General features: G+C 43.3%; 4 protein-coding genes across 4 annotated transcripts; 1 reads left to right on the top strand and 3 right to left on the bottom strand.

The window, feature by feature from the left end:
* Positions 1-948: 948 nt before the first annotated feature.
* Bfra_003796 (uncharacterized protein) lies at positions 949-3,140 on the bottom strand (the record flags this gene model as incomplete). Its single annotated transcript, XM_037334201.1, has 7 exons — positions 949-1,936; positions 1,984-2,318; positions 2,365-2,477; positions 2,531-2,684; positions 2,731-2,811; positions 2,862-2,984; positions 3,057-3,140. 7 exons carry the CDS (start codon positions 3,138-3,140, stop codon positions 949-951), a joined length of 1,878 nt encoding a protein of 625 aa, XP_037194288.1.
* Positions 3,141-3,871: 731 nt separating this feature from the next.
* On the top strand, positions 3,872-4,677 carry Bfra_003797 (putative iron-sulfur cluster assembly accessory protein; the record flags this gene model as incomplete). The annotated part of the gene is made up of 2 exons (XM_037334202.1): positions 3,872-4,520; positions 4,589-4,677. The coding sequence occupies 2 exons, from the start codon at positions 3,872-3,874 to the stop codon at positions 4,675-4,677; spliced, it is 738 nt and encodes a 245-aa protein (XP_037194289.1).
* Positions 4,678-5,092: 415 nt separating this feature from the next.
* On the bottom strand, positions 5,093-5,835 carry Bfra_003798 (uncharacterized protein; the record flags this gene model as incomplete). Its single annotated transcript, XM_037334203.1, has 3 exons — positions 5,093-5,248; positions 5,504-5,617; positions 5,770-5,835. 3 exons carry the CDS (start codon positions 5,833-5,835, stop codon positions 5,093-5,095), a joined length of 336 nt encoding a protein of 111 aa, XP_037194290.1.
* Positions 5,836-8,432: 2,597 nt separating this feature from the next.
* Positions 8,433-9,860, bottom strand: Bfra_003799 (putative bhlh family transcription factor protein; the record flags this gene model as incomplete). Its single annotated transcript, XM_037334204.1, has 2 exons — positions 8,433-9,724; positions 9,794-9,860. 2 exons carry the CDS (start codon positions 9,858-9,860, stop codon positions 8,433-8,435), a joined length of 1,359 nt encoding a protein of 452 aa, XP_037194291.1.
* Positions 9,861-12,356: the final 2,496 nt, after the last annotated feature.

Raw genomic sequence — 12,356 nt, forward strand, 5'->3', positions numbered from 1 at the left:
TTCCTTCTCCATTTGTAACATACTATACCAGTGATATCAATACAGATGCCCACGGTATTCTCTCTCGACCTCTCTTGCTGTAATTCATCTTTTATCGTGTGAAGTCACGACTTTGCTGGCTAGAAACTCAGCCACCCAATGACCACATTAACCTGAAGTCCAAAGTAAATCAGAGACATCATTAAGAGAGGATCCTAAGACCACAGCAAAGGCCTCTTTCTTTCGTTTCTTTCGTATCTCTCGTATCTCTCGCATCCTCAAACCTCTTCATACAGTGCATATGATGAATATATTTAGCTGAGTCTTCAAAATCTCCAAAGATGCAACGAGATCCAGTGAAGACAAAAAGATAAACGGAAGGGTTGTCCAAAGCGACAAATCAGAACTCGTGACCCTTCCTTTTTAGCCTGGAGACGCTAGAACAATATTGCATGAAACCCCACCGGTAGTCAATAAGCCCAGTAACATCCAACCACTTGATTGTTACACAACTGAGTAGAGTATAGTTGTAATATACTTCCCAGTAGGTAGTAATAGACGTCGGGTATTTCAACTTACCATGAATACGAGTACCGATGCAAGAAACCCTCACAAGTCAAATTAACCAATCAATTCACCATGTTTCCATCTTTGAACCTCATCATGAGATCTCATTGGTTTGAGGTGCCCCCTCGTTTAGCGCTGTGCCATAAATTGTGGATTGGTTTGACCTATTCATACTATCCACCACGGCATTGGGCGTCTAGAAAGATCATGAAAAGATACAGTCAGCTGCGTCGCATGTTATACATATGCATGCCTGTTATGGGGCAGGTCTGAGTTTGGGTGGTCAGAAAGTTTAATTGAAGGTATCATTCCACTAAGGTTTTTACAATTAGAAGTACATGGGTATACACAAGGTAAATCGTTGAATTAATATACAATCCGCGGTCTCTTCTTCCATCAAGATTAAATTTCACTAACAAGAACTTTGACATCTGCCACAGCAGTCCTAGCCATCTTCTTCAAGAACGTCTTCTCATCCGCTTCTCTATATCTTTCCCACCCATCCAGTCCCTCTTTGGCTTGAATGCTCAGCGTTTCGTATCCTTGCTTGATGACCCCCGCAACTTGTACACTTGTAAGATGTTTCCTCTTTCCAGTTGATCCATCCGTAAGTAATTGATTATAGTGCGTAGTGACACTGATCAATGTATCTATTGAACTCTTCGGTCGTTTCCCAAGATTGTAATTATCTCGAAATTTCACCAGTACCTCCCCAGTTTCTACCAATTTATAAAACAGGTCGTCGTATGCCGCAGGACTGGGCAGGAATGCTTCTCCGGCGGATAATGATAACGCAATGAGGTTGACCACGTCATCAAGAAGTATTTCGATGTTTAGGAGATTCTTTAAGTCCGTTGTATAAGTGGTAAGGAATCTCACGAGTGCAAGTAGGGATCGGAATAGTTCAGACCAGTGGTACGTGAGGCGTGTTCGAGATCGTGAAAGGTGTGAGATGATTCGTAAGATGATTCCCACACATAGAATGTAGAGATCCACATCTAGTCTCTTTCGAAGGTTATGATTTATACCATCAATTGCAACATCCAGCATATAAGCGGCGAATATTCTATCGGCGCGAACCAAAGGTAGGAATGGCTGTCTTTGTCGACATAACCGGACGGGCATTTTGCTTTCCTCGCTACATATCTTTTTGCATAGCACTTGATCTTCGATCAATATTCGGAGAACGATAAGGTTGGTACGCGCATAAAAACCGGTTCGAGAGGATAGATGCGCATGTTGAAGTATGTATGAGGTATATGATAGATAGGCACTAAGGGGGTGTTCGACTCCTTTCTCCACGGGTATCGATACCAAATTAAAGCAAAATAGCTTGTTCGCGTGCGCAAAGTCGTACGTAGCTAATAAAACAGCTGCTTCGCTGCCAGGTCTATGAAGCTGTTAGTGTGATTCAACATAAGCTCCGCCTCAACCTACAATTTTGAGAACATTTCCTTTGCAGCATCTGGATCAAGTGCTGGAGTCGCTGGTTTAGAACCCGGAGCAATTGCTCCCAACCCTATCATACTCAAGGTACTCCCAATTGACCATACCTCCGGTATATCATCTTGAATCGCAATATATTTAGCCCTGGATGTCGTACATGTATGGCCCACCGAGCGAATTATCTTTTGTATAGTTCCTTCATTAACGAAATCATCAAGTCGTAATCTGTAAGGGTTTTGGAATTCGAATTTGTTGTAATTAACTAAGAGTCCTAGAAGAGTGAATGGTTCGAATATGAGTGAAGTGGTATCGGAATCTTGAATAAACTACAGACGTCAGTTTGGTTGGGATGCGCGGAAAGGGAGATCATACTTTCATAAGAGAAGGGAAAAGATCCCGATGCGTGAAATAGGAAAGTAAACTGGTTTGGTATGCGCCTGAAGTCACTGATAATGCTGCTTCAATAGCTTTGCGACGTATATCCACTGGGTAACGATTGTCAGTGATATCCTCCCCTGTTTCTGAATGGTGTACCTACAATTCCTCCCTGTCCGAATTGTGACATCTAATGCTGCAACAAAATCTGTAAATACCGCATCTACATGATCTAACCCTGCGAGAATACTTATTATATCCGAACTTGGGTTTGTGTATTTCTTTGATAGGACTGCTGCTAAAAAGGCTGTAATGGTCTGAAATTGTCAGCCTTGTCAAACAAACCAAGGGGCATTATCATACATCAAGCGCATGTGCATCTGCTGGATGATTTCCCGCCTTTATACATCCTACTGCCCTCGAAAAGAGTTGTCTAGTTTGTATCTACCCTAATCAGCAGTGGCTCATACGTGTTTCCCCAGGTTCCCTCATACCTGAAGATGCAGCAAATCGTCCGCACTAAATTGATTTAGAATAGTTTGCAATGTGGCTTTGTTCGGTCGCAACAAGAAGAACTCCTTCCAAAAGCCTTCCGATTTATCAGGGTCGTCTTCATCCTATTTGTTCATCAGTATGAGCATAATGCGACACAGCACTATATGAAATGCGGAACCTCAGTCCGAACCCACCTTGAATAGAGCCTCGTACAACTCTACAATCTTTTGTTTGAATACTTCAGGGCGAGCTTGTTGAGTAAGAGGAGATGGCTCCATACTTCATGGCAGCAATTGATATATCCTCAATTCAAAGGGGGGGAAAGGAGAGACTATAGAATATGAATGGTTCGAGGATATTTTTCCTTATGTCGCAAATGATGGAATATCTTTAATTAAATTTATTATGGATGTGCTCTGGCCTTACCTCCTTACGTAGTCAAAAAGCCCCAGATTTAGGAATGGGTTATGGGTTATGTGGTAGCTTCCTTAGCCGGCGGCCGATAAGTGTGTAGCACTAATCATCAAGGGGTATAGTGCACTTCCGATAAACTTTGTGGTTTCTGATTGGACGTTCAGACTTTCTTTGAGAAGACCTGGTTTTTGAGTAAAGGACCCTCCTTCCTTGAGATTTATCAGATGTTCTGGTAAAAGTCTCATTTTCCTCCCAATATCTCAAACCGTTCTTGCTTTGGTCAGCTTCAGTGAATCTTGGCCATATCATATGAATGTGCATCATTTGTGATTCATCTGTACTGTCTTTGAATTGCTTACAATAGATCCATTACCATTGGTTCGGCAAAACTATGATCCGACTCCGACCTGAGCCGAACTGAACTTTGTGTGAGCCCATGATTTCTAAGAACAGGCTAGGTAGGAACTTGAAGGATTCTAAGAATACTACAAATGTGATTAACAACCCTTAACATAACACCTCAAATCCCTCAATAGATCATCCTTCAGCCTCATACATTGACTTCAATATATCGACAGTCAGACCGACCTTCAAGATGTCTTTACAAAGAGCGGTTGCTCCTCTGACATCATCAGCGCCTATCATTTTCAGATTTGCCTCATCACAACCATCGGCCCCTCTACGACAATGTTCACACATCATTCGTCAATTCTCATCTTCCCGCATCGCAGGCGCGGAGGCAAAACGCAAGATGCAAACTAGTACCTGGCAAACATATACTCTCTCTACCCCTCCGCCACCACCGTCAGCCCGTGAAGCCGCTCTTCCGGAAACGTCCATCACCGGAGGCATTCCACAAGTTCACGATACTCGGCCACCATCGATCGCTGTCACTGAAGGGGAAGCCCAAAAGTCAAAGCCTGTAAAGAAGAGGCGACAGTTCAACTTTGTTCCTCTTAAGAAAACTATCACCCTAACCCCACGAGCCGTCGAAGTCTTGCGCGATCTGAGCAACCAGCCTGAAGCGAAACTCATCAAGATTAGTGTCGCAAACCGGGGATGTAGTGGTTCGGCATATGACTTGAAATATGTTGAGAAAGGTGCCCTCAGCGATATCGTTCATGAGCAGGATGGCGTCAAAGTTCTCATTGATCCAACCGCACAGCTCAAGATTATTGGTAGCACGATGGACTGGGTCGAGGATAGACTAAGCGCAAAGTTCGTTTTCGATAATCCAAATATCGGTAAGTTCCACTCTATCTTTCATTCGATGTCATCTCATTTAGTGAGTACACCGACTAACAATGCACAGACAAATCCTGTGGATGCGGTGAATCATTCATGACAAAAGACGAATCAGCAGCACGAGAAGCAGAAAAGAGAGCTTCGAAGGGTTTATGATTGATGATACGATAGATACGACAGTATTAGAATTTGTGATATAATGGGCATAAGCATGGGCATGCATTGGATGGCGTTTAGTTGGCGTTGGAGGGAACCGGCCTGCGTACAAGCACGCTCCGGTGGCATACTTTTTCGGATTGGCAATTAGGGACAGCGATACCTCACAGGCAGGATAGACTTTGCATATAGTTGTACAGCATACCGATACTTAATGCAAACAAATTTTCATGACAGTAATGAATTTTTGTCAAATGTTTTTCGCTTCTCATGGTCTTTAGTACTATTCATCTCTTCTGTCTCAATTCTTCCATTTAAATTATTGGTATCCATATCACGTTTTCATTACCATCATCCCCTACACCCCAATCCCACCCATTCCCTCACTCGACTTCCACAACCCTAACTCCGCTCTCTAGAAAGCACCCATCTCATAATCCACCACTCTAACATTCTGCAATATCCCTGCGGCTTTCTGGCCGAATTCTCGATGTGCAGGGTCTTCATTCACATAATAATCTCGATCGGCAGTGGATGCGAAATGAAACACAAAGCCATGAGAGAAACCGCCCTTGGAGGAGGAGTATTAGTCAAGTGATACTTGGATGGTGTTGGGGAACGTGGAGTGCGATGAGGTAACGAGGAAAGGAGAGTAGATGGCATGGAATGGAATGGAACGGGGGGCTTATGACAATTAGACGAGTGACACAAAGGATGTTGGGAAGAAGAGCGGAATCGTAGATATCGAACGGCGATTGTAATAATGAGATGGGATGGGATGGGATGGGAAGGGAAGGGAAGTGATATAAAAGGCAGGGTGTAACACTACTTGATGGCCCTCTGGCGAATTATCCCTCCCCCCCGAAGATTCTAAAATATATGGTTTGTGGGACTCTGGGTGTATGCAGAGGGATGAGAGAGAGAGCATATGTTTGCACAGCTTTTGTTTTTCGTTTCGTTAGTTGATTTTCAAAGGAGATGGGATGGGTGGGATGGATGGATGGATGGGATGTGTAATCATGTTACTTGGGTAGGGTAGGGTAGGCTTAGCGGGTTAAGGGGGAGGGGGAGGGAAGGGAATGTTAATCATACTTCGTCGATCTGATCTTTGTGAGTGGAGGGTTTGAATTCAAAGAGAACGATGTGGACGAGAACCATGGTTGCGGTGGGTGAACTTCAAATGCAGATTTTGGTAGGGAGGAAGGCAGAATGTTTTTCGAAGTAGGAGTGAATGTATTTCGGGATATCGATATTGATAAGTCGGCCTTTGGAGGGGTTAGTGGGGAGCTTCGAATGTGATTGGTTGATGCGTGAAGATTAGTAAGGAGAATAAAGCGGAGTCAATAATTGTGGTGAGGTGACGTTTATTCATTTAGGTATACGAGTATACGATAGGCGAATTATTCAGTACGTGCCGAAAGGGGTCGGGTCGCATAAAATCATTTAGACAGCTATAGTTGGGAAGGTAGCTCGATCGTGCTATGAGCGAATGGAAATAGTTTACAGTCAATATCCTCACTGTTCATTTTGTGATAGCACACACGTGACTATTCCTTGGGGGGTTTCCGCTGCTTCCATCACTGCAGAGACTTTATTTACTTATTAGGCTTGACGATTTGCGATACCTCTCTCTTATGTTCTCATATCACAATCCTCGGATCTTAAGCAGGTCCATCATCTCATTGCTTGCTTCTGAAGTAGACGAGAGATCTGAATGGTTTGGGCAAAGTTTGATTCTCATCCGGAAATTTTGCATTTCGATTCTGGTCGAATTGTCTCGGATTTTCAATTCTGGTTAATACAGTTGTCTTATGTTAAACACATGCAACGGTGTTTGAAAGCCTTGGCTGAAAGGTCTATAATGTTAATGTGCTTGGAATTGAGACCTAGGAGACTGAAAAGTGTTGAAGTACATGATGATCCACAAAGTTGGTTGTCAAGTGCTAGATGCATAAATTGAAAATTCCAAAAGTCGCAGGCCAATGGAAACTCTAGTCAAGTTTGCGCATTCGACGAGCCGTTTGTATGTTAGGAAGGCTGGGATTATAAACAGTCGGCATGGCGCGTGTAACTTAGATGTACAATTTATTTGTCTCATTCTTTCAATCAAAGGTTTAAAACGACATTCATAACCCAGACGTATTTTGGCTCTCAACGAGTTCACCATATTCGATTTTTCGCGAAGGAGCTTGATGCACAATCTATCTTTCAAAATTCTCTCCAGTCTCCCGATTCGAGGAATTCACGATGGGAGGTCTTGATATCTATAAATTTTCTGGTCTGGACATCAAAGACAAGCTTTAGTTGTCATTGCTATTGCAATCTTATGAGATTAGACCTGCAACTGCAACTAAACGGGAAAATAGCCATGATCTGTGCATATATATATCACGCTAATGACAATAGCAATATTCCAGAAGAAATTCCAGATTGAAAATGAGAGTAAGATCTTACAACAAGAAGACCCGTCGCGCAACTACCACCGCAGAGGAAGACGTGACAGGAAAAAAGGGGTAACTGAGCAAGTCCTGAGATACAGCGAGAAGAAGAATATATATATTCTTTCGGGAGAGGACAGCATCACAGAAAACACGCAAACAAAAGTCATCCTCTCATGTGCAACTTTCAACCCCCAATATCGTGCGGGCCCTAAGAATACCACGGTATACTATCTATGCATATAAAGATAATGCATCACAGTCTCTGGAACATCTTGCTCAATGACATTCGACGCATACATATGCGAGAACTGAGATTCGGAAAATATACCACAAGATCTCATTCAGATTTCTCTTGATCCCAATCGGCGGAGTCCAGACACATCCTTAGAGTATATATCATATATCATACCATCCTCCTAGCCCCTTACCATTAACTCTCGATACGCTATCAATCTGTGAACAGCCCAGTATCAACACCCAATAGCGAAATATATCTTCTTCGTCACCCATACGAAAAACAAGGCTACTCTTACATTACAAATGATATCTGACATTTCTTCCGAGTTCTCCATGTAGGACCTTGAGTGTATCGCGATGGCTTGGTATTCTTATGCAAATGCCAAAGATAAGATCATGACGACAAGCTGAGTTTGAAAGAGCATACTGGGATTGACCTGATAGCAGGAAACTGGATTTGACAAGTGGGAGCGAGACATCTTTCCGGAAGAAAAAGGCGCGAGTTGTTCTAATGCGATTCAGGGTTTCGCAAATAGAACATACAGCAAATGGGACCTCGAAAGTACCAAATTTGCTATAAACGTCAGAGGTGAACTCTGCTTCACTCTGCTTCACTTGAGTCTCCTTACAGAGCATAATCAATGGAAATGTATACGTTTAAGCTCCAATTTAGTCTGGTCTGAATTTTTGTAATTCACTGCTATACTGCTACAGTGCAGTATGTGCTTATTCCCTCATTGATAACCAACTAGGTAGTCCTTACTACCAATTAGATTCATTTCCTTTTCTACCAGATGATTGCAGATCTGGTATGATATGTCCATCATTTCCACGTGGTATCTTTATTTCGCCTCAAACCCTGTATGCTTGAGAGACTGGAAGCTACTCATTGCGTACGGTCTCTGAATTCCGCCCATAGAACCAAACGCCAAACTCCATGGACACTTCATGCCCTCTCCCATTTTCACTCCAGGAATTCGGAACATTTTACTGCCGAATGTTGATGGCTCCCCTCCAGGATTTTATTGTGGGAATGATCATGCGCAAGAACAGTGATCAATGACTCGTCCGTTAATCTTATCTGCCTTTCGCAGCATCGATCTTGTTCCGTAGAGCTTCATTTCCTTGCATTAACTCCTCTAACCAATCGGCCGTCATTACCAAGATTGCACTCTTACTGAACCCACCACCTCTTAGCCCAGGTACTAATTCCCCTAAATCCTCAAATCCTTCTCGAATTAAAGTCCTTCGTTTTTGTTCACTCTTGATATGATTCTCTCTCTTTTGATCTTCTGTTAAATTTTCTCGGGTGGATTTCGCCGCAGCCGAAGTAGATTTTCGTCGTTTGTGACCTGCTTCCGATGGTCCTGGGGAACTTCCACCAAGTTTCACCACGGATTTCCTCTTTTTCCTGCCGTCCACTTTAGGCTGCGGTTCCTCATCATCTTCTCCCGCATCTTCAACAGGACTAAATTTACTCTTCCGTCGCTTCTTTGGTGGTTCCGTGTCTTCTTCCTTGACAACTCCCGAGCTTTGCCGTCGTTGCGGTGGTATATTCTTTTGCATTGTCGGACTATTCGGCCTCGTATTTTCCGCACTACTTTCCGCACATAGAGCTGCCCCGATAAATCCATCGAATGCCTGCAATCTTTGTCGTTCCGCTTCGTCGACTTTTGCTACATTTGGTGGTGGAACAAATCCTTGTGGTGATCCAAATCCCGCATCGGAACCCCATCTTATGTCGACTTTTTGAGGAACGGGTTTTGGTCTTCTCATCAAGTCCGGGCCGGCATGATTCGGTCCAAACATCATTTCAGTATATAAAGTATCGCGCATGAATCCATCTCGAGGTCTATCCAGTCCTGATATTGGGGTAGGATAATGCGGCATGGATTGTGGTCTGATGTGATGATTTCCCGGATGCGATGGTAGGCCATGATTTCCAAACAAAGTCTCACTGCTTAAACTATGCGATCGAGCATTTGATCCATTTTGTAACACGGTAGCCGCTGCTAAAACATCTGCGGATTCAGTCGAAGGTGGCAAATGTGACAAAGATGCTTGAGATAGTGGTGGATGCATTCCGGTATTCCTATCACCAAAATTCAAGGACATTGGATTCGAAAGTTGAGGTTGTTGATCAAAAGTAACCCTCGTTCCCATAAATGCCGGGGGTAATTCTTCCCACCCTCCTCCAAGCTCCCCTCCATCTTGTGTATTTGGGAAGAAGTCGTAATTAAAATGATCAGAGCTTACTCCGTCAAAGAAAGTATCGAGAAGGGTGGATTCGCTATCATCGAGTAATGGCGGACCTGGAGCTGGAGCTGTAGGTGAAGGGAAAGGAAAAGTGGAATTTGAATCAAATGCGTCTGACCCATTGTATTAGTATGTATATTTGGTAACCAGGTAAATATTGAGGAATATAAAGAGACACTTACAGCCAAACGGCATATCAAGTTCGGGTGGCTTCGACGAACCCATATTAAGACGTTGAATTGCAAGCATGAGTGCCAAAAAGAAATTAAATGAAAAAGAAGATTCGTGAGAAGAGATCCCAAGGGAATTTATTGAGGATAGAAAGTATTGAGCATTGAGTATCGAGGATTCCCGTATCAAATATGTACAAAATGATAGATTTTTTTGCGATTCGGCGTTATTAGATAGCTGTGTGACCGATAGCTCAATGATGTATTCCGTGTGATACCTAGCATTTACTTCCTCCAGAAAGGTACTACTCGTAGATAGGATGCAGGTTGTTTGAGAGAAATCGGAAAAAAATCACATACGTGAGTTCACAAAGGTCCAAGACTTTTATTACTCCTCCATGATCCTTATTCGAAAGGAAGAAGGAATAAATGTTTCGAGGGACATTAAATTGAGTGAACGAATGAAAGTATTATTCCGAATCAAAGAAAGATATTTGAAGAGTGTGTGAGTGAGAGCAAGAGTAAGAGTGTTGGGAAAGCTTTCCTCATTGGCCTTATGGTGGGGAACAGACCAATAGTCAATTTTTTGATGGCAAGCTTGGGTACCTAGTCGGTAGGTATGAGGGCATGAGGGTATGAGGGGGGCTCCGGGGGGGCTAATCCTTTCAAGGTTTCTCTTTGGGGTAAGGAAAGAAAGGGTCCACGCAGAGATCTCGCTTTCTCGGCTTGAATTTCCTTGGGAGAGGGGAGAGGGGAGAGAGTAAGGAGACAAGGACAAAAGAAGACAAGGAGAGCAAATGTGTTTATAAAAGGGCAGTGCAACTTTTAGATTGAGAAGTCTACTGTCTACTGTCTACTGTCTACTACCTGCTGCCGGCTGCCGGCTGTCGGCTGTCTGCTATTTACTGTCGACTCGATGTTCTTTTTATATCTTCGGTTTCGATACAACTATAATTAAGGGTAACATGGATATATATATATATATATATACATCTCTCTCTCTCCCCCTCCTAGGTTAGAATACGAAGCGAAGTATCGACAGCTCCCTACCTACTTACCTAGGTATTTACATCTCTACTTCGTAAGTAACTTTTGAATACGAGAGATTGAAATATTCAAAGTGGCCGATGAGAGAACAATTGACATTTGATATCTAGTTGGGAGCAGAATCTTGTTTCCGAGAGTTTCCATGTGGGCCAAGCTGATTCAATGTGAGGGAGGGGATTGTTACCGTTGAAGTGAAGTCAAGTCAAGTCAAGTCGAACCAAGCCAAGGAGAGAATGAGCAACGGGTAGGATGGCACGGCAAGGCATAGCAAAGACATAGATGGCTAGCTAGCAGGGCATCGTAAATAGACAAGACAAATGAAGCTTGACCCTTCGGAAGATTTAGGACGACTGGAATACTCGACAAATGTTACTGTGTACGTATAGCTATCGCATACTCCGTAGCTAGCTATTCCAGGCTCGACTTGCTATGTATAATGTAATTGGTGTTCTAGTTCTTATTAGTGTTGATGATCTTTTGGATGTTCATGCCGTTATTCGTGCCGTCCGCCGTCCGCCGTTCCCTGGGATCGCACTTCACTAGGACTAGGTCGGACCATGATTGTATTATTGTACGGACGCTTGATTGGAGAGAAGGGTCATAGAACAATCACATGTCAATTAGCACAATCCGTCTTTTTTTTCTCTTTTCTCTTTTCCTCCTTCCTTTCTACCTCCATCGTACGCCCGGGCGTTTTTCAACGTACACTAATATAATGTGGGGCCGTTGTAATGTGATGTGATGAAAGAATCCTTATGGATCTCGCTCATTACTCAGTACATGATACATATGTACCTGGGTAGTGTAGTGTGTGGTAATTATTACCGGTACGTGTGCCGTCCATGCAAAGGAAAAAGACAAGGAATCGCGAGCCCCAGTCTAATTGAATGTAAAATGTGAGTGAGGTGTGAAAAGTGTGAAAAGTATGAAGTGTGAAGTGTGAAGTGCAAAGTGAAGTGTGATGAAAATAACAAGTCACCTAGGAGTCACCTAGTGGCCATCTCGTCTCAATATCCATAGCTGGGGAAATTGAGGAGGAACAAGTGAATCGATGAGAGAGACGCGTGACCCTCGATGTGAGAAGCTAAAGAGCGAGTATGAGACATTCTCATTAAGATCTATCGACCTAGCACCGACCTGGTACTTACATTTACTATTTACATTCTGAATATTCTGAATCGAGGAAGGAGGAAAGAACATCTCATCCCGTCTTACAGGACGACCTCGAGATAGTTCACTAGCACCTCTGAGCCCACAAGTTTTATACACTCAGCACTGACCTATTCATCACCATCAGTCGACGACTCTACAGTACCTCATCTCACATCTCACACCTCCCATCGCATATCACTCCCCCCTACCTCTACCCACCAGCATCGATAATTCAACACCACTTTCCGTATCATCGTACCTGCATCAACGACCCCTTCCCTCATTCGGCATCTTTTGGAACAACAAACATGACTCTGTTTGCGAATTGATCATCGTTACTTGCAGGAATTAAATCCTGATTTCACCTCCTCCCTCC

This window comes from Botrytis fragariae, assembly GCF_013461495.1.
Source record: "Botrytis fragariae strain BVB16 chromosome Unknown tig00000045, whole genome shotgun sequence".
Taxonomy (NCBI): domain Eukaryota; kingdom Fungi; phylum Ascomycota; class Leotiomycetes; order Helotiales; family Sclerotiniaceae; genus Botrytis; species Botrytis fragariae.